The sequence below is a fragment of the Equus quagga genome, chromosome 8 (assembly GCF_021613505.1).
Source record: "Equus quagga isolate Etosha38 chromosome 8, UCLA_HA_Equagga_1.0, whole genome shotgun sequence".
NCBI classification, from domain to species: domain Eukaryota; kingdom Metazoa; phylum Chordata; class Mammalia; order Perissodactyla; family Equidae; genus Equus; species Equus quagga.
The window spans coordinates 79,789,485-79,815,908 of record NC_060274.1 but is presented as its reverse complement, the minus strand read 5'-3'; the positions used below and the strand labels follow the sequence as shown (position 1 = coordinate 79,815,908).

Here is a 26,424-nt window from a genome sequence, read left to right as displayed (position 1 = left end):
GCTGAATCAGAGCAGCAGGAGGAGAGCTGTAGGAGGTGAACATGTATGCTGGTGGGTAGGAACGGAATGAGAGGAAGCCATAGAAGCCTTTCTAGAAAGGACAGTTCTGATGAGATTTATCTTTAAAAGGGGACTCTGCTGAGAATAAAGCATGGTGGATGGAGTGAGATGAGAGAGACCGGTTAGGAGAAAATTATAATTATACAGGTTGGAGATGGTGATGGTGGGACCAGGTCTATCGAGGTGGTGGTAGTGGTTATGAATGATTAAACTCTTCTATTTGGAAGGTGGAGCCAACAGAAAATGTGAAGGGACTGGGTGTAGGGAGTGATGGAGGAACCAAGGATACCTTGACAGTTTATGGGTTTGAGATGCCTATTAGACATGTGGAGATAAGACGGTGAATAGATAGTAAATGAAGGAGGAGGAGGGGTCCTAGGGGATGGTGTGGGAAGTGAGGGGGAGCTAGTGGTGGAGCCCAAGGATAGGCCAATGAGGTAGAAGGAGAATCTTGAAAGAAGTGCCTGGAGGTTATTATAAAAGTGTTCAAAGTAGGAAGAGTTATCAGCCGTGACGGATGCTGCAGAATAGGGTGAGGATGGAGTTGGCAACGTTATCATGGTATGCTGACAGGTGCAGTTTTGATGGAGCAGTAGGACTGAACCCCTGAATGGTGTGGGTTTGTGAGAATGGCTAACTGGAGAAGGAGGTAGAGACAGCGAGCATGGATAGGCTTTCAAGTAGTTTACTGCAAAGATATCAGAGAAACAGGATGGTAGCTAGAAGAGTTGTGGTGTAAAGGGAGGGCTTTAAAAGATTTTTATTTCTTTTTACAGGAAAGTTGCAAAGACAGTAGAGATTATCCATATACCCTTTATCCAGTTTCCTCAAATGTTAGTTTTGACTAATTTTTCTGGAACATTTGAGAGTAAGGTACAGAAATACTGCCATTTATCTTTAAATACTTAAGTGTGTTTTTTCTAAAAACAAGGACATTCTATCACATGACCGTAGTAAAATTGCCAAAATTTAAAAATGAACATTTAGGGGCCGGCCTCACGGCCGAGTGGTTAAGTTGATGTGCTCCGCTTTGGCGGCCCAGAGTTTCACCCATCTGGATCCTGGACGTGGACATGGTACCACTCATCAATCCATGCTGAGGTGGCGTCCCACTTAGCAGAGCCAGAAGGACCTACAACTAGAATCAACCACTATGTACTGGGGGGCTTTGGGGAGAAGAAGAAGAAAAAAAAGATTGGCAACAGATGTTACCTCAGGGCCAATCTTTTTTAAAAAAAAAAAAAAAGAACATTGATATAATAGTGTTTAATCTGCAGATGTTGTTCAGATTTTGCCTAATATCCTCTTTCTGATCCCGGATCCAATCCAAGATTACATATTGCATTTAGTTGTGATGTTTCTTTTAATCTGGGACAATTTCTTAGTCTTTTGTTTGTCTTTCATGACTGTCATTTTTTTGAGGAGTATAAACTAGTTATTTTGTAAAGTATCCCTCATTATGGTTTGGTCTGATGTCTCCCCATGGTTAGAATTGTGTTATGTATTTTTGGTGGAGTACCACAGAAATCATGATGTCCTCAGTGCACCACGTCAGGAGGCATGAGATGTTGATTTTGTTCCAATAGTGGAGATGTTAACTTTGATCCCTTGGTTAAGGTGGTGTCTGCTGGGCTTCTCCAGTGTAAAGTTACTGTTTCCTCCCTGTATGAAGAATCTTGGTGGGGGGGATATTTTTAGACTATGTAAAGATCGTGTTTCTCATCATACTTCCACTAACTTTAGCATTCATTGATGATTCTTATCTGAAATCATTACTGTAGTGGCTGTCAAATGATGACTTTCTAATTGATATTTCTCCTACATTTATTAGTTGGAATTTTACTCTAAGCAAGAGCTTTCCCTTCTCCATTTACTTTGTTTATGTTAATATGGACTCATTGATTCTTATTTATGGATGGTAACATGTTACTATTTGTCAAAGTGAAGCTTTTTAAGGCAAGAGGCCTTTAGTGTGGTGGTGGTGTGCTGAAGGCATGATTTAGCACAGATGGAAAAATGATTATGATAATATCATGTTCACAGTACTAGGTGAAATCTTTGCATGCTTATGCTTCATTTTGGACAAGCAGCTTTGTACTTAACTTGAAAACAGTCTAGCTGCATAAATGCAATAAATCTGATTTGTTTGCCTCTCTTCTGGGGATGTTTTTTAACTAGTGGAAACGAGGTCATTCTTCATGTGTATGACACATTAAGTCTAATTTGGGATGCTGTGCTTTGCACCTGAGAATGTGTAATAACTATTGTCTACTATGTACGTCACTTATAATTGTTAATCATATGTTATTTTTTCCATAACAGCCTAATGTTATTTTAGCTGATAATCATGTTTTTCCCAGTCTATTGCATTTTGATGTACTAGCTCTATAGTAAGTGTAAAATTGGTGGCGCATTGTCATACATTTCTACAGTATTCCTGTTTTTCTCTACGGTAATTAAAAAAGTTGCAAGATTTTTTTTTTAAAGTGTCTATAGTATACATTGCAACATTTAAACCATAAAAATCATTAAAATGATCTTTTTCTCCTTCCCCAAAATGCAACGTCTGTGTAGTTTCTTGTGTTTTGGGGGGAAAGGTTTGTATACATATACAAGCATCTATGAAGGTATACTTGTTAGAAAGAATATTACTTACTCAGTCCTGCCCCTTGCTGTTGTGGAGTTTTAAAAAGAAATGTTAAGGGTGCTTTGGAAGCTAGGAGGTGGGAAAATTGTGGTAACATAGTATATTCAATGCTATTAAAATACTGGAGTCTTGATTTAGGAGTAAAGTGTATTTACCTGTATCTGGGCTGATAATACATTATATTTTGTTTAAATGTCCTTATTAGTAGGATATTAACAATATGTTAGGTTTCATGAGTAGTACTTGTTACAGATTATTCTAATTTTCTGAAAACTCCCTATAGTTTACCCTCATCATCAGTTATGGAAAGAAGAAATGTGTTGTGCAGTGTTTAACCAAAAATTTTTAAAAAACCCAAACCTGAAAACCTCAATCTTTTTAAATAACATGTACATAGCATATTATATTAACTGGAACCAGTTCAGTGCTCTAAATTTAATTCTGATGGTGTTCTTTTTTCCCCCTACTTCTTTGTGTTTTTAAAAATTTCTTTAAAAATCTTTGAAATATTTTATTTTACTTTTAATATTTTGTTAACTCTCTTTCCTAATGGTGTTCTTAAACTGCTTTTTTGGGTTCCCAAACTGCTATTTATTTTTAAAATTAGAATTTTTACAGACAAATCTTATTGGAATATTCTGAAAAATACTGAAATTTGATGTGTAAGCTTAAAGGGAATAGTTCACGATTTTAAAGAAGGAAATTGTTTAGTTTTTAAACTGTTAACGTATTTATTTTTAAAGTGAAGCATACATTAATGAATTTTTAACACATGAAATCCTGGTGTGTTTTAATTCCAGGTGGAAGTCTCAGACATTTGGTACACATCTGTCTGGCTGATCCTGAATTTATAGACTTGTTTAAACTCATAACGTAAATAAACTACATTATCAAATGTCATTAAATATCTCATGATGGCATTACAGCTAGTAATTCACTGCTACATAATGTATCTAGTTACATCTTGAACTCCAACAAGTTAAGTTTATTTTTAAAATATCACTGTTTATACTGCTAAATTATGTAGATCTGACACATTTTCATTCTGGACATGTTAGATTTGTGTATCAGTATTAGGTATTTAACTTTTTCAGAACAAGTTTTTAATTTTATGAGTGTAATTAATTTAAAAATGTTAAAATTTCACTAACTTGCTTCCAAATGGCTTAGTCAAATGCAAAATCCTAGTTAGTTTTATTGTGATTTTTACATTTAGTTTACATACTCCTGCCCTAAATCTCTAAATTTGTCAAAGGACTAGATGGGTATTTTAATAAATAACGTCAGAATACCTGAAACAGATACTTAAGCTTTTTGGTTAAATTCGAAACACTAAAAGTTATTAAAATCTGGAGATAGGTCTCAGCAAAGTCTGAGTATGTGTGTGTGTTATTTCTTGTTAATCCAATAATGAAAACACAAAAAGGCTAAGAATTAAAAATTTTGAAAATAGTGTTCTGTATTACTGAGTTTGAACAAAACTTAAAAGAATTTCCAAAATGACATTAATCCATAGCCAACTGATAATAAATCTGCTTCAAGAGATTGTCTGTTGATATTTGCAGTTTGACTTCCATGGCTTACAGCAGTTTTATTTTCTTCCAGCTTCTCTCTTGAGCCCTGCCAATGACACCCAGTGTGCCCAGGTGCTAGAGAGACAGAAAAGCATTAACTTACAATTTTGAAAGAGAAAAAGTAAGATTTTACAGTAATTTTATTCAATTAAAAAAGCAAATTTATAAGAATATACATAAATTAACATTTTTAACCATTGTCGTAATTGGCAGTGACTTGAAAGGCAGAGCTGAACTGAGTTTTTCAGACTGATTAGGTAATTTGCAGTTTCTGGAAGAGATGGGAGCTGTTAAGGCTTTGCAAGTCTCTTTTATCTACAGAATTTTCAGGGGGGTGTGTATGTGTTGTAAGTAGTTGAGATCTGTTTCTGGTTGGTTGTTTTGATGCTGTTTGTTTGGTCTCATAACTGTCGTGACTCTGAATTTACAGGCTCTTGAAAACATAGACCAAGGAGCACGTATAGTATTTTTCCTATTGCTTTTTCTGTTTGTATCAGACTGAAGATAGAATACTGCAACTAATTTTTTAGTTATCCACTGTATATATTTAAAGCCTTCCCGAGTCTAGAAATATCTGAAGTTTCAAAGATATTGGTAAATAACTATTTAAATTATGTCCAACAGATAAATCTGTAGGGAAAGGATTTAGAATCCCAAATGTTTGTAATTGATGTATTTTTAAATTTAAGATGTGTTCAAGATTTAGTTGTCAGTAGAGTATGCTAAGTGTATGTGTCTGATGTAGGACCGCTGTAAAAAAAAAAAAAAACAAAAAAAACAAAAAAGTTAAAACTTTGACCTAGGTCCTCCCCCAGCGCTTACAAAGCCTGTGTAAAAATAAAATAAGCATACAGATGGCTGGTGGTTAGGGGGTGTCGGAGTCCTGGTGTGCTGCCCCCTGGTGGAAGTTTTGACGTCTTGCACTTGTTTCTACAAGTCTATCTTTAGACAATTAAAGTGCTTGGCTGTTTAACACGTTTTTAAGTGTTTTGAAAATGCATAAGCTTTTATTTCAACATTTTTACAAGGTATTAAAGTCCAAAGCTCAGCCCACTAAAGTTTAATGTCCTGTACAGATTTTTAGTGACAGATTTAGTTTGTGATGCTTTTTCTATTAAAGCTTTGGAAAGGGTTAGAACATTTGGGAGTGGTGAGGAGGAAAGGGCCATTTTAAGCTCTTGGTGTCTGTTGTAGCGAAAGCCTGAGGGCAGGTACATGTGTTCTGGGTACTCGAGGGTGAGTACCATGCAAAGGAAAGAGCCATTTACACCTTTTGTGCTTGGTGCCCCCTCTCCTTTAGACTTACATTAAACTTTTTGGCCAATTACATCAATATCCTAAAGAAGACCAAGAGTTTCTTCCTTCGGGAGGCTGTGTCCTGTATGGGCTTGGAGATGTGTTAGGCATAAGTTGCCGTTTTTGCATATCATCGCATTGTTTATAAGCATTTAACATCTTAGTTAGGCACAGTTTTAACATGTTACTTTTTAAATTGAACTTGAACCATATGTAACATTTTCTTAAATATGGTGGAAAGTAGAGCTGTGGAATTTACTAGCATCTAGGTCTTTTAGTTTATTAAGTAGATTTTGCCATTATTGTTGCTAGAAAGAAATTTGTCATCTCTTTCTAGCATGTAATTTAATGGGAAGTGTGAAATATAGTTACTGAACTTCTGAAGAAAAAGCACAACTACATTATTATAAAGCTTATTTAATTAAAAGACTAATGCCTAATACTTTTAAGATGATCTTCTAATAACTAATGTAAACGTAGGGGCCCTTGAAATGACGTCCCAGTGAAGGGAACTTCCTGAAATACCACATGCATTGGCTCTTTCATTATCAATTAGTATAGTTATTTGTCTTATTCGTGTGTCATGTTAGCTGCTAGGTGAGACTGGATGTGTAGTTCCCTTAAAATGGTCTACTCTGTGTTGATGTGATCTCCTTGGGCCTCTTATATAAAATGTGGCTATAAATTAGATCATTTCTAGTGTTTTCTCCAGAAGATTGGAATTTATATTGTTATAATTATATTGGACAGTTGAGGATCTATGTGTGTGTGTGTGTGTGTGTCTTTTCTTATGCAGAAGCCAAATAGTAGGCACCTAAAATTAAGGTAGAAATAGCATTGATATTGAAGTTAGAATTTTGCTTTTCGTTTACCTGCTTTACGACTTTGGTTAAAATAATCTCTTGAGACTCTTTCCTTAATCTGTAAAGTGGGAGTATTAGTGCCTATTTACCTCAGTTGGTGTAAGGATACCATGAAAATGTATTTTAAGTGCCTGGCAGGGTCTTTTACCCATTAGGAGTCACTGAATAAATAGTATCTGTTATTATTTTCATTCTCATTGCGGTTGAAGTTTTAAAATTTATTGTTAAATTGTGGTTGTGGCAGAACTAATCTGGAAATGATCAATCTTCTGGATGTAGCTGACTTCAGTCTTGCTAGCGAGAGGATGCAGCTTTTCACCTGCAGCATCTCTTGTTTGTAACAGACTTGACATAAATGGGAATTGTGTAGAATTGCTGTCCTAATGTAACAAAGGATTCCTTTTAGAGATTTTATTTTTTTTCCTTTTTTCTCCTCAAAGCCCCCCGGTACATAGTTGTATCTTCTTTGTTGTGGGTCCTTCTAGTTGTGGCATGTGGGACGCTGCCTCAGTGTGGTTTGATGAGCAGTGCCATGTCTGCACCCAGGATTCGAACCAACGAAACACTGGGCTGCATGCAGCAGAGCGCACAAACTTAACCACTTGGCCGTGGGGCCAGCCCCACAAAGGATTCCTTTTAAATCAACACTACAGATCATTTCATTAATATACATTATTATAAAAGATTTTTGTGAATACCCTATATTTGAAGTCACATTCTATTTTGTGCTGCAAAATGAATCTAAATGTACTGTCCTTTGTAGGCAAGAGAAGACTTGTCTAATGCAACCATCTCAGGACCTTTTAGTTTTCCTGCAGTATGGGAAATGATAATGTAATTGAAGTTTATGTAAGTGAAAAGTACTTGAAGCTTCCTTACTACCAGACAGTCATGTAAACTTAAATCATATTTTTCACCTATAACTTCCTTCCTCATGGTACAAAGTACTAACAAGCCCAGAGTTTGATTTTTTTTTTTTTAAAGATTTTATTTTTTTCCTTTTTCTCCCCAAAGCCCCCCGGTACATAGTTGTGTATTCTTCGTTGTGGGTACTTATAGTTGTGGCATGTGGGACGCTGCCTCAGCGTGGTCTGATGAGGAGTGCCATGTCCGCGCCCAGGATTCGAACTAACGAAACACTGGGCCGCCTGCAGCGGAGCGCGCGAACTTAACCACTCGGCCACGGGGCCAGCCCCCCAGAGTTTGATTTTGATGGCATTTACCATTTGTGAAGACGGTGACTTCCGGATTTTAGATAGCAGAGAAAAATGTGGAGATTTCAAAAGGACTACAGTAGAGACAATAGTATAATAAATCCCTTATACCCATCACTTCAAAATCACCAGCTGATGACCAGCCTTGTTTGATCTCTAGGCCCCAATGCCATACCTCCTCTGATTGTTTTGAAGCAAATTCAAGACAGCAAGCATATTATATCCCTAAATTCCTCAGTATGTATATCTAAAAGATAAGGACTTAAAAAAAATAGACAATACCATTATTAGGTATAAAAACATTGGTATCACTAATTCATTGGTATCAAATATTCCAGTTTTCTTTGTAGTCTAATTGTTTTTTAGAAGTTTATTTGAGTTAGGATTTAAGCAAGTTCCACACATTGATTGGTCATATTAGGTTTATTGTTTTTTTTTTTTAATTCTAGGTTCCTCACCTTTTTCTTTTTTTTTCCTTCCTTTCTTTGTTTTTGGTGAAGAAGATTGGCCATGAACTAACATCTGTGCTGATCTTCCTCTATTTTGTATGTGCAGTGATGCCAGAGCATGGCTTGATGAATGGTGTGTAGGTCCATGCCTGGTATCTGAACCCACAAGCCCTGGACCCCCAAGGCAGACCACACGAACTTCACCACCATACCACAGGGCCAGCCGCTCCTCACTTTTTTCCTTTGAAATTTATTAGTTAAAAGCTTAGATGTTTGTGCTGGAGAGTTTCCTAGGGTCTGGATTTTGCTGATGTGGTGTCTTTTAACATGTACCTCTGTCCCCGAGGACATGATAGGTCTAGAGACTTGATCATTTTCAGGGTTGATTTTTTTTTTTTTTTAAATTGGCAAATGTGTCTTAGGCAAGAAATGGGAAATTTTTAATATCTTGGCCAAGGTTTTATTTTTTTAAGGGAATAATACTGAGATTCAAATAGTTTATTAATGTGAGTGGGTTCACAGTTAAGGAAAGAAGCATGTTGCATTTAAGTGAAACAGTTTCTTTAACTCATTCTTAAGTAGTATGGTAAACATACCTTTCTTTTTATTTTTTAACGCTTCACTAGAAGGTAAAAGAGCTTATTAAGCAGGAAAATTTTGCTGCTGTCAGAGACTGGTAAGGTAGCATTGCATTTATATTATGTTTTCTGCTTGGAGAATGGTTATCTGTGGAGTCTAGTATGGTTCTATCTTGGAAGAAAAGCAAGGGTTGAGTTGCTTAGGATGAGGAATGTCAGGCAGAAATATTTGGATCAAACTTGTCTACTGTCTTTGTTTTCTTGCCACATAAGAGTTCTTCAATTGCATGAAACTGAGAATTTTCATACTGATTCCCTTGTGAGCTATAACAATTGTTTGCTTATTTTATGTGCCTGGTTATACAAACATTAAAATTGGAAATATAAACCATGTGGGTTGTATAACTCTACTTCTTAGAACAAGAAGGCATCTAAACTCTCTTCGTTCTTCAGACTGTCAGGTAGTAGAATTATTGCAGTTTTTAAAGTTGATGAGAAAGTGCTATAACTTCATAACGATCAGTTACAACTTTCCCACTTAAAAAACAAACCCAAGGATTTGCCTTAGATAAGGACCACATCCAGTTAGCAGTAATATGAAATAAAAAGTGTTGATGTAGAGATACCCCGATATTCAAAATATAAGACTTTAAAAAGTTTAGTCATCTAAAATGCCTCTTGCAGGTATGGTTCACTTAGTGATGGTGACTTTTATTTGGAAAATAAGTATTCCGCATAAAACTTTGTTTCTTGATTATTCCTGAAATGTCCTTGACAAACAGAAATAAAATTGAATCACTTTTGCCTTTGAGTATCAAGTGAACTAAGTTTTATATCACCTCTTTCCAGTTGAAAGATGTGAACTATATATATATTACTTTAACTTTTCTAGTAGCCGCAGTAAGAAGTAAAAAGGAACAGGAGAATTTAATTTTATACAGCCCAATGTATCTAAAATTTTAATCTTTTAACATGTGATTAGTTTAAAAAATTGAGAAATTTTCTATTCTTTTGGTACTAAATCTTCAAAATCTGTTATGTATCTCACACTCACAAAACAGTTCAATTTGGACCGGACTAGCCACAGTTCAAGTGGTCAGTAGCCACATGTGATTTATAGCTTTTAAAATCACTTGTTAAAAATGTGATGAGTCTTGCTGGAAAAAAAAAATGTATTTATAAAATTAGCCTAACTGTGGGAAAAGTTGGGAATGATTAATTTTCAGTGTGACCCAAACAGAAGTTTTGTATCCAAGGACTTTATTCTTTTGACCACCCTGACTTTTAAGGAAGATATGTGCAATTTGCCATATTGTGTTAATGCTATGCTTTTGAACGAGCTACGCTTTTGAGTCTTACAGGCAATGAGCTTTTTATGTAAGTAGTAACTCTCCCTGACGTTCAACTGCATGTGTTTCCGTAGTTGGTTGAAATACTGGTGGTGACTTTTGTTTGAAGGTGCATTTTCAGATTAAGTCTCAGTAATGAAGATTACAGAAGTCTTTGGTTCTTCAGGAACCGAAGATCACTTTGCACCCTATAAGTTTAACTTTTTCTCACAGCGTTCTGTCGTCTTACCTTGCACATATAGTAAGGAGAAGTATAAGAACTTTGACTATAATTCCCCTTGAAGGAACGTTTAGTCTCCTGCAAGAGAGAGAGATGGCAGTGTGTGTATGCAGGCATTAGTAACAAAAGCAGCACAGCGAAGGGCATTCAGCCTTTCTTGGACTCCACCAGCCCTGACCCCTGGCTGTAGTTGAGTTTCTGTCCATACACTTATGGCAGTCAGACTGTTCTACGTGGATAAATGATGATAGGTGTGCAACTTTAAAAGATAAACAGATACCAGATACCTGTTTTAGTTAAGGGAACTAAAACATGGATGCTGTTCCCATGGAGATCTGGAAGCTGGGAGATGGTGGAAGAATCACCTTAGATTCTCAGAACTGTAAGGTTAAGAGACTTGTGTTCATTTATTCCTTGTTTAAGCAATGTTGCGTAATTGCCCGTTATGAGCCAGGCAGGCTGCTAAGCACTGGGGTATACAACAGTGAATAAGATAGAACTAATTTTGCCCTCGAGATTTGCCCTGTTAAATAGACCTCAGTGGTCACCAAACTTAAGTGTGTGTGAAACCACATTTCCCCACCCAACCCCAGAGATTCTGATTTTAGGACGTCTGCACTGGGGCCCTAGAAGCACCTCCTGGTGACTCCAGTGTAGATGGTCCTTAGACCACACTTGGAATGACAACTCTACTTGTTCAGCATACTTGGTCTTCTTTTCCTTTCCTACATCTGGTGTTCAATTCACTGAGATCTGGCATCTTATTTGACTGTGGCATCAAATAAGCTTTTCTTCACAGTACTTGTGGCCTCCTGTCAATCCAATAGATGGGATTCAGTCTTTCACAGAGGTTCTTAATGTGAGGTCTACCTAATTTACTCCTAAATCTCAATGTTGCTCCTTCCTTCCCATTTTTACTGACACTTCTTTTAAGACTGTCCTCAAATGTCTAATTTCTTCTGCTAGACTGTAATATCTTTGGGGAAGACGTTGGGGGAGAAAAAAGCTGATGTTGCAGAGCTAATTTGAACTGTTGGAATCTATATAACTGATTTCTCTTGCTTCATCTTATCTTATACTATAAATTGGAAATAATAGCTTATTGCCCCCTTAACAACTGGTGAAGTTTATTTTATAAAACAGAAAAGGAGAAATTAAAAACTACCCATGATTCTACCAGCCAGAGTCCATCTTTGTGGTCAGTATTTTGGTGCCATACCTGTCTGTGTTATCTTTATTCGTGTGTGTGTGTGTGTGTGTGTGTGTACATATACATAATTTTTTTTTTCCTGCTTGAAGACGTTCTTTATTGCGGTAAAAACACACTTTTACTTTTTAAGTATCCTTTTTGGTGAGGAAGACTGGCCCTGAGCTAACCTCTGTTGCAATCTTCCTCTTTTTTTTTTTTTTTTTTCCCCTTCTCCCCAAAGCCCCAGTACGTAGTTGTAGGTCGTTCTGGCTCTGCTGTGTGGGATGCTGCTACAGCGTGGCTTGATGAGCAGTGCATAGGTCTGTGCCCAGGTCTGAGCCAGTGAACCCCAGGCTGCTGAAGCAGAGTGCGTAAACAATCACTTGGCCACGGGGCTGGCCCCCAAAACACACACTTTTAAATGAGCTTATATTCCATGTTTTGTTTTTGTAATGTGCTTTTTTCAATGAACAATGTCATGGGCATATGTCTTCATTAAATACTCTTATGTATACTGTCTTCATGGTATTTTGTTGTATATATTGTAATCTGTTTAGCTAATCTCTTTTACCAGGACTTCTAAGTCCTTCTGGTTTTCCCTGTTTACAAACTTAAAGCTAAGTCTTTGAGCATGTGACAGCTTTACCTAAGGAAATAACAGAAGAGAGAGAATCCTGGAGTTAGAGGCTGTACCTCTAGTCAGAGGATATGAGAGACTGCCAAATCAGTGATGAGGCAAGGTTATGCCTATTGACACTTTTCACCAGCAATGTGTATTAAACTTTTAAAAAATTGAGTTTGATCTTTTAAAGAGCTAATTCTTAACTGTACAAAACAAGAAAGAATAGATATAATTAATATTGAATATTGTAATTCATACAAATAATCAGCAAGATTGAATTGGCCAGGTTGAACAAATTACTCTTGGGCATAGATTGAGTTGGTTGGGAACAGCTGGAATGAAACTCTGCAGCCAGTAGAGCATGCCCCCACATGGTGAGTTGATGAGGCCACGCTCTACTGCTCTAAGCCTATAGGCTTAGCTTCTTATTTGAAAATCACTGGTCCACATGTGGACCATGTGACCCGGTTCGTTGCATAGGAAAACAGGACAGAGAGAAAGGTGTTGCAAGTTAGACTTGGTTGTCTCTTCCTGTCTTCAGCTGATGTCAGCGGTAGATCACGATCTGAGCCTCAACCTCTTTACCTGTGAAGTGAGAGCACCATGATTCCCACTTGATCTGTACCAGCATTGGTAGAAAGAGACGAGAAGACAGAACCTTTTGGGGGAAATAAGATAAAGAAAATGTACGTTCAGGACTTGCAAGTAGTTTGGATGAAAGATTCCGTGTTTTGCATGAGGACTTAGCATGAAATAAGAGGTTCTTAATGTGAGGTCTACCTAATTTACTCCTAAATAAATTCACAGGTGCCTCAAGTACCTGGGTGCCTGTGCAGACAATTTTCATAATATCCTGAGGCAGCTGAGTTTTCAGCATAGTCGCCTTCCTTTCTTGGTATTAATATGTAATGTCCATTTAATGTCAATATTGAGTCTTGATATGTTAATTATGATTGTATAGTTTAAAGCTGTGGGGTAAAGTGAACATTTTTCTTGGGATTAGCATATTTTGACCTTTTGGGTTTAACAAGCCACCTGTAATTTTTCTGAAGTTATTTGATATTATGTTATTGGTTGAATTATAAGTGACATCAGTAAGATTGCAGATAGTGTAGTTAAGAGAATTAGACTCGAGCCAGAGAGCCCGGAGATGGATTCTGATTCTGCCACACAGTTAGCAGTATGTCCAAGTGTATCTTGGACAAGTTAAACTTTTGCTTTTGTTTCCTAGTCTATAAAATGCTGACTGTGAGGGTTAAATGAGATAATAGACATTGTTTTAGGCAGTTTAACAAACACTATAGACTCAGTATCTTAAACGACAGACATTTATTCCTCACGGTTCTGGAGGCTGGGAAGCCCAAGATCACAGTGCAGGCAGATTCGTTCAGTTCTTGGTGAGGACCTTCTTCCTGGCCTGTAGACAGATGCCTTCTTGCTGTGGGCTCACATGGCCTTTCCTCAGTGTGTGCCAGTGAAGAGAGTGCTGGTCTCTTCTTATAAAGACGGTAATGCCATTATGGGGGCTGCACCCTCATGACTCATTTTAGCCTAATTATTTCCCAAAGGTCTTGCCTGCTAATGCCATCACACCTAAAATTTGGATCAGAAATAATCAGCATGAACTCATGGTTTCTCTTTCAAACAAAATGTATATTTTATAGCTCTGGCCTAGGAGCAATGACCAACCTAGTAACAATTAGCACCCTCTTGACCAGACTGTGTCTTTGTATTATTTCTGGCTAAAAGGGACTGGCACTCCATGTAGACCAGGCTGATTGCAGATGAGGGCAGGAAGTGTACAAGTTGAACCTGGATTGTCATGTCATAACGGAAAGCAAAAGCGCTGTCAAAGATCACTGGAGTCATGTCAAAGGATGCATGAATCAACCTGAAGAGACTTCCATTGACTGGCTGAAGATAGGCAATTGGATCATCAAAAAATTAATACAATGGATTGATACAAACAATGTCTATGAATCTGTGAATTTATAATGATATGGGAGGAAAAACATTTGGTCATCTTCAGACAATGCCAGGGCACCAACTCATTTTTCTGCAAAGTTTGAAATGACAATGTCTTTGATCTCCTCTGGAAGAAGAGATTGAGATGAGGATTTGCATGAAGGTGATTTATTTTGCAGATGATTTTAAGAATCAAGAGTGAAGGAATGGGAACAGTGAAATGGGGAATTAGGAAAAGCCAATGAAGGGTACCTAATTGAGGTTGCCATAAGGAAATGAGTTTTTAGAGAAATAGACAGAATGCCTCCCAGCCAGAAGACAGGGGACATTTATCTACTGGCTCCCACTCCCTTCCCTGTAAATTGTGGATTAAGAGTTTCATCTCTCCTCTGCTTCTGGGCTGCTCCTGTACTCTTCTGAGGCTTTGGAGAAAACCCTGAGGTACAAAAGAGATGCCTAAGATGTGTGCTTAGGCGTGGAAGGAAGTGAGACAACTTCAGTGTGCATGGGACTGTCTACCATGAAATCAGAGGTGAGTGAGAGGTTGTGATAAGGGGCACAAAAACATCTATTGCAGAAGGGAAGGAATCAGTTTTGTATCCTGCCTTCACTGTGCTTACTGTTCTTCAGAGCATCCCGATATTTGATAAGGGGAAGTTGTTCTTGATGAAAGAACTCCAGCTAAGTAACAAAATACAGAAGGCCTGATAGAATGAGAAAATCAGTTTTCACCCTTGAAATAATGGATTTAAGCCATGATCATTAGTGACTGTAACATCACAGGAAGAGAACCAGAAATACCCTACCTTCTGATGGAAGTAGGAAACATCTGCTGTGAAAAATTTTTCTCCCTTCAAACAAATAAGCAACAAAAACAACAAATCGAATCTTCAGATCCAGTTGCCCCTTTCATAGGGGACAGAGGAACATATTAAACACCACTATGGGGGTGTAATTAGCAAAATCTAGGCAGTGAGAAACTACAGGACAAATGACAGGTTTGGGTTTTTTTTTTTCCCTTATGAATTGCAAGAAAAAAAAGGGAAACATTGATTATGAGCCTAGAGTCATAATCAGTCAAGTGCACTGAGTGGGTCTTTTTGGATACTGATTGAACAAACTGTTAAAAAGAAAAAATTTTTTAGTGGGAAAACTTGAACTCCTGACTAAATATTTAGTGTGAAGTTTTTATTCATTTTTAAAGACTGATAATAGCATTTTGTCTACTTAAAGTCTTTTTTTTTTTTTTTTTTTTGGTGAGGAAGATTTGTCCTGAGCTAACATCTGCACCAGTCTTCCTCCACTTTGCATGTGGGATGCCTCCACAGTATGGCTGATGAGTGGAGTAGGTCCACAACCGGGATCTGAACCTGTGAACCTGGGCTGATAAAGTGGAGTGTGTGTAACTTTAACCACCCTGCCATGGGGCTGGCTCCTAAAGAGGCATTTTTAAAGAGATACTAATACTTATAAATGGCATGAGAATGACAAATTTGGGGTGATGATTACATTCTGGGAGGCAGGCATTTGGGATGGGGGAGGAGCATGGGTAACTTCAGTTCTAATTATTTGGTGAGTGGTTTCATGGATGTTCTATGCTTTGTAATATAAAAATTTCACACATCATTGTATATCAAATTTGACATAGTAAACAGTTATTTAAAATGGCATAAAAAGATGTAATGGATAAAGCCCCAAATGAGTAATTGTACAGGATTTGATTTGGACCACCACATAAATGGCAGGAAAACCAAAGGGAAACTCTTGTATCAAATAGACCTGAGAGACATCAACTCTACACCTGTATGCTTCTTGTTGGGATCTTCATATGAACAAATCAACTGTAAAATGATACTTATTACACAACTGGAAGTAAAGTGGATGTCTGATATCAAGGAATTTTTGTTAATCCCTTTTAGGAGCAATAATGGTGTTGTAGTTTAAACAAAAAAGGTCCATATCTGTTATGGCTGTTTACTGATGCACTTCAGCATGACAGGCCACGGAAGGGGGACTTGTGGGTACAGCGTGAGGATAGATCAGCAAGGTCAGGTGATCACACTTGATAACTGAAGCTGGTATGGGCATATGGAGGTTGATTGTATTAGTTTTCCTACTGTGGTGTCAATTTGAAAATTTGTAAAATGAACTTAAATTGGTCATTGATTACTAAAGATCTTGAAGATGCCCTTTGCCATTACATGACCCTCGCTATTGGCTCTTTATTGTGTAATTAAACCTTTTTTTCTTCCTCCTCCCTAAAGCCCTGGTACGTAGTTGTATATTTTAGTTGTGAGTCCTTCTAGTTCTTCTTTGTGAGCTGCTGCCACAGCATGGCTACTGACAGATGAGTGGTGTGATTCTGTGCCTGGGAACTGAACCCAGGCCACTGAAGCAGAGCATGCTGAACTTGAACGGCTAGGCCATCAGGGATGGCTCTAAATCTACTTTAATAAATAACTATTATTGAATTTTCCTTTTTTTTTTAAAGATTTTATTTTTTCCTTTTTCTTCCCAAAGCCCCCTGGTACATAGTTGTATATTCTTGGTTGTGGGTCCTTCTAGTTGTGGCATGTGGGACGCTGCCTCAGCGTGGTTTGATGAGCAGTGCCATGTCCGCGCCCAGGATTCCAACCAATGAAACACTGGGCCGCCTGCAGCGGAGCGCGCGAACTTAACCACTCGGCCACGGGGCCAGCCCCTATTATTGAATTTTCATAGTCACTAATATTTCAAGCACAGTAGGCATTTTTTAAAGGTTTTTGTCTGTTAGCCTGCGAACTTAAGCTTCACCATATTTTTCCTTCTGGGGGAAAGCCCTTAAATTCTATGATTAACTTATAAATTGTGTTGAAGTTTTTCAGAAAATAGCACGAGTAGGGGCTGGCCTCATGGTCGAGTGGTTAAGTTCACGCACTCTGCTTCGGTGGCCCAGGGTTTTGCTGGTTTGGATCCTGGGTGCAGACCTAGCACTGCTCATCAGGCCATGCTGAGGCAGCGTCCCACAGGCCACAACTAGAAGGACCCACAACTAAAATATACAACTATGGACTGGGAGGCTTTGGGGAGAAGAAGGAATAAAATATCAAAAGAAAAAAATAACACGAGTAATTAAATCAGTATTTTTCTGGATTTTGTTCTCAAACTTAAGTGTGACAGTTGTTCTTCTCACTCCTTTTATAAGCTGTAAGAATATCATTGGAAATGTTAGTAGTTTCCAGAATGCGGATCTGTGAGTCTTGTGTTTTTCTTCCTCTTCTATATATTACAACAAATTTTAATTTATTTATCAGTCGAGTGCTTGTCAGGTGCCGAGCACTATTCAGGCTCTGAATGCAGTGGTGAATGAGGCGGCCTAACTGGTCCCTGCCGTTGTGCTGAGTGATCCTGTTACAATTCAGATGTGGTTTAGGAGGAGGTGAAACACCAACCGATTTTGCTGATAGTTAAATTGAACTTGAGTGATTTGGTAATCATATGATAGAAACAAATATCAATATCTGTTTTCTTGTCTCTTAAGTGTGTGGAAGCAAACCTAAATGTAAGCTATTTCTGAAAGCTCAGCGGGGAGCCGGGAGCCTGGAGAATCAGGTGATAGTGTTTTCATTGTGTACTGCCGACTTGAGAAGTGCAGCTGAGAGGGGTAGATTTTCTCAAGTACTTTCCAGGTCAGAAGTTTGTATTTCTGTGCCAGATGATTAGAATTCACGCCTTTGCTTGGTCTCTTTTGATGTTGAGCCTTTTGGCTCTCGTCCTGTTAAGAGTGGAGCGTGGGCTCCATGGTCAGAGGAGAAACTGCAGAGTTGAGATGAGTTACTGGGTAAGTGGGGAAGAACAATCTAGACGTCAAAACACTAACGGTATGAAAATAATCCTGATGTTTGTTTAAAATGAAACTTGAGAGAATCAGGTAATGAAAACTAGACAGCTTTTAAGGGAAATAATTTTTTTGGAGTAACTTCAACTAAGTGAATGGCTGTTGGATGTACATTTTGAAGAATGAGTTGGGAAAACAGGGCTAATGGCGTCCTTTTAATGTACAAAAGATGGTATCCTATTTAAAAAATTTCTTGGGAGCCCTGTGAAGTGGATATTTGTTTTTGTAATGTGAATAATCACCTGTGAGTTGACCTGAACTCTGTACATACTCTTGTATGTGTGCTTTTGGGAAAAGTTTCTGGTAATAGGTATACACCCAGAAAAATGAATTCAACAGGGACGAATACTTTAACACTATGCTGCTAATTCTTACTGTGTCAGATGCTTGATTAAAACAGGTTACTAGTACTTGCATATGTGTAGTAAGTAATTTTTCCTTGGTTACGCAGGGTAAATATTTACACAATGTAAGTAACTTTTCTGCTAACGAAAGCAATATATAGCAGTTTTGAAAGCTATGCATTAGAAATCTTTTCATTCAGATGTACTTTTAAAGGCTTTTATAGAAAATATAAAACTTATACAAAAGCAGAGAGAATAGTACCTGTCTTGCAGCTTTAACAACAACCAGCACATGAGTTACATATTTTGAAACAAATCCCAGACTAACATTGCATGTGTGAATTCTGAGACTAGGTGGTGGTTGAAAATTTTTTTTCTTAAATTGGCATTCTCTCTCACCATCTCTTTCGTATATTGCTCCTGGTGATTGTGCTTTGGTTTACTGTCTCATAAAAATAATGTAAAAATTCTTCCTTCCTCCTCCATTTTATGATTACGAACAGGATGTATCTGAGTTTGGTTAATCTACTTGTTCTTTAGAGTTCCCTAAAGGGGCAGCATGACGTGTGGCATTTATTTGTTCTGATGTTTTGGCGGGAATGGAAGAGACAAAGGGCTAGGTTATGAGTCTGGTCTAAGCTGGTGTTTTGCTGTAGTATTTCAAAATAAGTGGATTATTTTACTTGGAAAGGGAAATTAACTATAGTTCTAATTCTAGAAGTTAAATAATCATTTCACTTGAGATGTCAAGCCCAATTACTAGTCTTTTTTTTTTTTTTTTTTTTTAAATAGCTAGCTGACTATAAATTACTTTCCCTTCTAAGGGGGTGACTGATGGGTGGAATCCATAGTACAGTCTCACATAATGAATATCCCTTCCCTTCTTCCTCTTTTCTCCCTTTCCTTCCTTTCTTTCTTTTTTTTTTTTTTTTCGCTGAGGAAGATTTGCCCTGAGCTGACACCTGTGCCAATCTTCCTCTATTTTGTACATGGGTCGCTGCCACAGCATGGCTGCTGATAAGTGGTGTAAGTCTGCACCTGAGAAATGAACCTAGGCTGCTGAAGTGGAGCATGCTGAACTTAACCTCTATGCCATAGGGCTGGCCCCCTCCCTCCTCCTGTTTCTCTCCTCCTTCCCTCTGACAGTGTTGAGGAAAGCGTAGAAGAAGAGGGGATATATATTATAATAAATACTATTATTATTATATGAAATATATATTGTATATAATATGTGTGTATATGTGGAACATTTGATGTGAGGTGAAGAATTTTTAATATTTTCTGTACCATGGACTCCTTTGACAGCCTGAAACATGGACCTCTTAGGATGTTTTTAAATGCATAAAATAAAATACATAGGATTATAAAGGAAACCAATCACTTTGAAATACAGTTAGCAAAATGTTAAAACTCATAGTAATATGTGCTTCTTAACATAATAAGTAACAAATTCTAGCAACACATCTAAATTTTACAGTAATGAGTGTAGATGATATTTAAAGATCTACAACAACGTAATGTGATATAAAAATATTTGATTTATAGTGATGTCAAAATGACAAGTCATGTAATTCTACTGTGGTTTAATGCCAACATTCATAATTGAAGGAGGTGCTAAGTTTCATTTAGGGGATAGTGAAAATGAATATTGATTCCCTCCCCCCATCCAAGTTCCCTCAATTATAATCATGGACCGTTTGGCTGCGATCTCAGATTAAGAACATGTGGACTAGGCTTTGTTTGTGTCCTGGGATGCTTAAGTTGAGGTTAAAGGGTTTGAACTTAGAATATAGTCACCAGATGAAATAGTTTTCAAACATTATATCTGACGATTTTAATAGCTTTTAAAATAAGTCATAAGGGCCAGCCTGGTGGCGTGGTGGTGAAGTTCGCATGCTCCGCTTTGGTGGCCCAGGGTTCATGGATGTGGTTCTGGGGCACAGACCTATACGCTGCTCATCATGCCATGCTGTGGCAGCATCCCATATACAAAATAGAGGAAGATTGGTGACAGGTGTTAGCTCAGGCCAATCTTCCTCACCAAAAAAAAAAAAAAAAAAAAAGGAAAAGAAGAAGAAAAGAAAAGAAAAAAAAAGTCATAACAATCCAGTGATACTAGATCTGCAAATGGTCTCATTATGCATCTTGTGATTAACTTTGTCTCCTTTTTCCTTCTTGGGCTGCATTTTTTAAAATTATATGTAGGTTTGCAGTTAGTCTAAAATTAATGTTAAGTAGTTTCTAAATATCCATGTTGGCTATTAATGCCTTTGCTTTTATGTGTTTTTTTTTCTTTTAAAAAACATTTTAATTCTTCTGCAGGATTCGGAAACTTCAGATCCGAAATATCCCGCCTCACTTACAGTGGGAGGTAAGAATTTCTATGTTTAAAATTAAGATTTCAGTATCTAAGCCTATTGTTGTTGGTTTTTCCAGAGGTGTTTTTTTTTTTTTTCCTTCCCCTAACTCTTGGATGTGCTGGAACACAAAAATCTTTCTCTCTTACTGTCTGTGTCCTGCTGTGGGCTTTTCTTTGTAAGGGCACACTATATCTTTTAGAGATCTCCTCTTTGAAATACTTAAAATAAAAGAAAAAAAATAGGTTCTTGGGTGACTGGATAATCTTCCTTATTCAGTCCCATCCCAACAGAATCTTGTTTGAGATCTTTCCGATGAGTTTGCCAACTGTATTTGAATATAAAGTTCCTTCCTTGGCAATTTTTTTAAAAGACAAATACCTTTTATTTATGCTTTACTTTAAAATGTTACTCTGCTTTCTTTTGCTTAGATGGTGGCACTGTAAAGATTGTGTGTAAACACAAACTGTTGAGCACAATTGAATAGCCTGTGTGAGCAATTTCCAAAGCATGATAGTGACGTCATAGTGAGAATTTGAGGCGCCAGTAGTTGAAGAGAGAAAAGAAAAAAGGCATGTTGACTCTTCCAGATGATGGAACCTGAAAGTTCTTATAACCTACCTTGGAGAAGGTGGTTTAGGCAAAACTGCTCAACTTTTATGTATTTATAACATAAAAATCAAGAGTGACTAGCTTTGTGTGCTTCACATTAGTCCTTCTAAAATGACATTTGATGAGTCACTAAACCAGAGCCTTCATCAAAATGCAAAGTGTGGTTAAAAGGTTTCTTTGGTGTGAGTTGAGGGAAGCTGATCTGAGGTCTGATTCTTCAAAGCATTTACGCAATATTATTGAGTTTAATATTTGCAGGAGGAGTTGGTTCTTCGTTATATGCTGAATATTTTTCGAGTTGTATAGTGTATAAAAAAGCACATTTTTGTAGATGGAAACAGTGACTTATAAGATTAAATTCAACGCGTTTTTCTGTTTTAGATGGGCACTTGTTTAGGGAATCTAGTAGCTTGGAAGATGGGTCCCGGAATCAAGTGTTGTATCAATCCTACTGATTTGATCCCCTTATTTTAACATGGGCCATGTCAAATATGATTTTCTGTTTGGGAACTACATCTAGTGTAATTTAGCTTTCAGTGAAATTGTCACGTGGTAGCAGCCAGTTTTAAGTAAGTGAATTGTTAGAGTACTAGCAGATTGGCTACAGGCAAGTGGTAGTTTCCTTTTAATTCATTCATAGTATCTCTTCAAATTTAGATTGCAGTGGCTTCTCAAGCTTTTCGTTTATTGCATTCTTCCTCATTCTGGGTAAAAATTTTATCGAATGCATGAGATTAAATCTTTATTTGCCATATCTTTTTCTTTTATATTTCATTTTATCCTCCTCATAGTCCTTTGAGGTAAGGTGGAGTTGGTGACCTTATCTCTATTTTCAGGTGGACAAATATGGGCACACAGAATTCAAAGAATTAAGCAAGAACACATTCAAAGAATTAAGCAAGAACACATACTGAATTGTTAGAAGCTTGGAACTAGACTTTGAAACGCTTGACCTTTCTCCCTTTGAGAAATGTTTAATGATTGTTTGAAATATTGATCAACAAAAACAAATTTATTGAGGGCTTGTCAGGAGTGGGATGAGCTATTGGGATGTTTCCTTTCCCTGGAGACTTGAATGAACACCTGCTTTATTTCCTTTTTTGAGGAGTCGCTTTTTATAATGTTCTATTTGTACACACCAAGTATGCTGGCTGTCGTGTGCCAAAGCCTTATCGTAGACAGTGATAATTTTGCACTTATAGGTCTGGACTCCCTTTATATAACAGAGGGATTAGACTTTGAGTCCACTGATTAATCTCAGAGTCACTGAAAGTGGAATGACCAAGACATGCAGTAGGAAATACATAGCAACATAGATGAAATAGTCTTGTCTAAAAAATAGAAGTTTAACTAGATTCATCGTCAATCTAATTTTGAGTTTACAAGAAATACACAAGATAGAGGCACAAATTAAATGATGTCATGAAGAAACAACCAGCCAAATCTGGAAGATGGGACATTCCACAGGACAAGCGATACTGTTTTACTAATCAAGCGATGGCTTGTTAAAAGGGAAGGAGACTGTTGGGGAATAAGACTTGTGAGGATAACAAAAAAGCAAGCATATACCTACAGTGAGTTATTTGTGAACTGTGTAAATATCATTTGAAGCAGATGAAGTAGCTATAAAAGCTTTAGAGTTCTTTGCAGGTGGCCTTTGGGGTCAGACTTGGAATTGTATTCCCAGCTCCACTATCTTGTTGTGTTATCTCTGAATAGGTTTTTAAAATTCTGAGCCTCATTTTCCTCACTTCTAACATGGGGATGATGATGGTAGCCACCTCATTGGCTTGCTGTGAGCATTAATAGGATTACGTGTTCTAAAGGCCTTAACAAGTGCTTGGTACATATAAGTACATGCTATGTTTTAGCTATGATATGAACAACAAATTCACCTCCTGGCGACCTTGAGTTCTTGTGCTTGTCGTGGTCAGATGCAGCCTGGAGCTCATAAAACACTAGGTATTTCATCAGGGGGATTTAATGTGAAGAATTGCACGTTTGCTAGAAGGCTGAAAGAGCAATAATGGAATCCATAGGTGGGAGTGCAGGGAGCAGCTACACTTTGAGGGCTGAGCGGGGAGGAAAGGGCTCAAAGGGAAGAGGCTGAGGTGGTCAGATCCTAGAAACTTGGAGGAAGAGCCCTGAGTAGCTGAGACTCAGCAAGCAATGCTCCCTGGCTGTGGCTGGCGCCTGGGCTGGGGGGAGAAGGGAGGTGATGAAGCTGGTTCTGGGAATGGCCAGAGCAGCTAGAGGCTGAAACCCACTGCTGATAGGATGGTTCTGATAGGAACGGCTGATAAACTGGAAAGGGCATGTCCCATTTCTTCCACTCCTGCCTTCTAGTCTCCTTGTAGTGCCTTCTATTGGCAGAAAGTAACAGGGAGCAGCTGGCAAAGGAGCCATAGAGTGGAGAGTCCCAGCCCCAGGATCACAGAGTTGAAAGGTGGATTTGGAACTGAGAGCTTAATATCCAGCCAGAGTTCTAACCCAAAAGTGAAAATCCACCCCTGTTTGGCCAGTCCTTTTGTAAGCCATTTTCTGTGAGGTCACAGAATCTGGAACCATGGCAACAATGCTATGAGGCTTTTTATAAGATCTGTAACTGGATGAATTATCTTGGTACCACTGTGATATCTTTTTCTAATATTTATATTTCTTATTTATATTATGTTTATACTGCCTGTACTGCCAAATGATACAGGATTCCTTTCCAGTTCTCAGGGTAGCTCGTCTTGCATGCTTTGTGTGTCAAGCAGGGGTTAAATGATTCCTAGCCATTTAGTTTTGGATGGTGATAAAGCACTCATGGACACTGGACTGGCTAAATGTTTCACTACTTAAGTGTTTTGGCAGATAAAGATACGGGGGAGCGAACTTTTTGAGGGATCTGTTTCTTCTCCACCTCCCACCCTCTTTCCTGAGGTACTTGAAGAGTAGATTTTTGCTGTGCCCAGAACTGGATGGGCTCCCCTATGAACTGTCCTGATGGCCGACAGACCTGAATCCTCAGATGCCCCAAGGGAGGTACACATGGGTGATAAGGATTTGAGGGAGCACCTTCTTGGGAGAACAACACAGAAGTGAGGGAGTGATAGAGCCCCAGAAGAACATTTGACTTTAAGCACCTTTGAGAATACTTTTTCTGTCGCCCTACTCAATGTCTTAAATGAGCTCCATTTCCTAAATTTAAGGACTGTCTTTCTGCATTTAAAAAATAAATTGCCAAGGGCTTAGGAAGGGACTTCTCAAAGAGAGTTTTTCCTAATCTTACTGTCTTACTACTACTCTCCAATTAAAATTTCTAATAAGTACTCATAAAATGTTAAAAGGGATACCTTCCCTGAAGGGAAATGTAAGACCCATTAATTATGTAAATAAGTGTCTAGAGGAAAGGGCGAGTTAGGTTCTCATTTTGAGGTTAGGTATTGAAAGTGGAACCTATCCACAGCGTTTGCCGTCTGGGGAAGCAGACAGTGGTCTGCATCACGAGGTTCTACCTGACGGGGCCGCGACGTTGCCCATGATTGGAGCAACTATATTTTCTGAGGCAAAGAGTTGAATATATGATCTGACAAATACTTATGAGGGATGCATACTTTAAAATTACAATCTTGCTAGGAAATCCAGAATGTATGTTGGCTTTACCTCAAGGCCTGGGTGTCAGATTTTTCCTGGACTTAACTGAGCTGGGAAGATGGATATCTTGGGAAGAAACTCTGGAGAGGTTTCCGCAGTGCAAGGTCTATTTCTGTCATGTGCGTTGTCTGGTGTGATTGAGTAAAGGAAGCAGAAGCTGTCTCCTGGCCTAAACATAGGGGAGAAAAGGGGCGTCTCCATAAATGAAGCACCCTCAGATTGCATCCAGGCTTCTGACATACTGATGGGTTAGTTGGTCTCTGGTTCTTGATGTGGAAAGCAAGTAGCCAGTATACTGAAAATGAAAGACCAAAGCTACAAGTTGGAAACTGCAATACAAAATACTGGTTTTTTTTCCCTCAGGAAAGAGTTACTGATTCTTGTTTAAGGGTCTTTTTGGTGCTTTTATATGAGCCTGAAGCAATTTTTGGAGGTAAGTGGGTCTTGTAGGAAATCTTAAAAGGCTTTTTTCTGTAGGGCATGAGATTGCCCTAACAGAACACTTTCTTAAGTGTCTCGAGTGTTTGGCTTGCTAGTTTTGAACCCAGCTCCTAGTAACCAGTTTGGAGAAAGTTACCTTCTAAGGTATTAGGGAATGTTAGAAAGGCTCTGGCTTCCTTCGTGATTAAAAGACGTTTAGTCATTCGCTGTAACTTGGGAATGGGGAGTGTCACATTAATAGTAAGATGTAGTGGGGGAGAGGCAGAACTTCCCTGTAAACTACTCTCAAGTCAGTCACATCCACCCTCTTGTAGATGGGATAAAGCTTTAGAAAGATGCCCATGTTTCAGACCATAATGAAAGACACGCTCTAATTAATAAGGTAGAAATCTCAGAAAGGGGACATTTTCTTGTGAGATGAGGCAAGTACCACTAAGGGAGAAATTATATCATTCATATTACACTTAGAAGAATGCTTAATGAGGGTGAGTTGTAGAGGTCAGAAATTTCCATAAGATTAATAACAGCTTCTTAAAGCTGGTAACCTCTTAATGAAGTCTGTTATTTTCTTTCCATTGGGACTCTGAATATAGCAAGAGAGATTGATTACAGAAGACCTCCCTGGCTACACTATTAGGAAGTAGAAATAGCAATATCATTATGCTAGGCTCTGGCAGAAGAAGAGAAACCAAAGGAGTCTTGATTTAGAAAGAAGGAGGGAAGCAAGACAGTAGTGATCCCATGTTATGTAGTGTGTGTGTGGGGGGGGGGGGGGGGGGTGGGGGTGGGGGGAGAACAAACAGTAGCATAGCTAATATAAAATAGCTCAGAGAGCCCTCATAGTGTTACTGCACAAAATTTGGGTTCTCTTGCACGATGCACATAAACTGCCAATTAATTACGGCATCAGCTTTTGGGAAAAGAGATCAGTTTTATTCTGCAAGCTTGATCTGCAGGGAGGCGGGGGGTATGGGCCCTCAGATGTGTCTTCCCGATTCAGGATTGGGGGAGAATTTAAGAGGTTAGGGAGAACAGGCTGGCACGTGGAAATGCTGGAGGGGCAGGTTTTGATTGATGGGTTTCAAGCATTTATGATAAGGTTTAAACATTTATGACAGGGTTCTAAAC

The 26,424-nt window shown here is 38.2% G+C and overlaps 1 protein-coding gene across 2 annotated transcripts in view; it reads left to right on the top strand.

Annotated features, from left to right (window-relative positions):
* Window positions 1-26,424, top strand: part of IGF2BP3 (insulin like growth factor 2 mRNA binding protein 3) — a 136,466-nt gene that overhangs the window by 20,134 nt on the left and 89,908 nt on the right. For both annotated transcript variants that reach the window (XR_006889786.1, XM_046669839.1), the window contains exon 3: window positions 20,570-20,618. Coding sequence is in view for 1 of the 2 variants with exons in the window: in XM_046669839.1 (XP_046525795.1) it covers window positions 20,570-20,618 (49 nt within the window). In the remaining variant the exon portion in view is untranslated. The remainder of the gene's footprint in view (window positions 1-20,569; window positions 20,619-26,424) is intronic.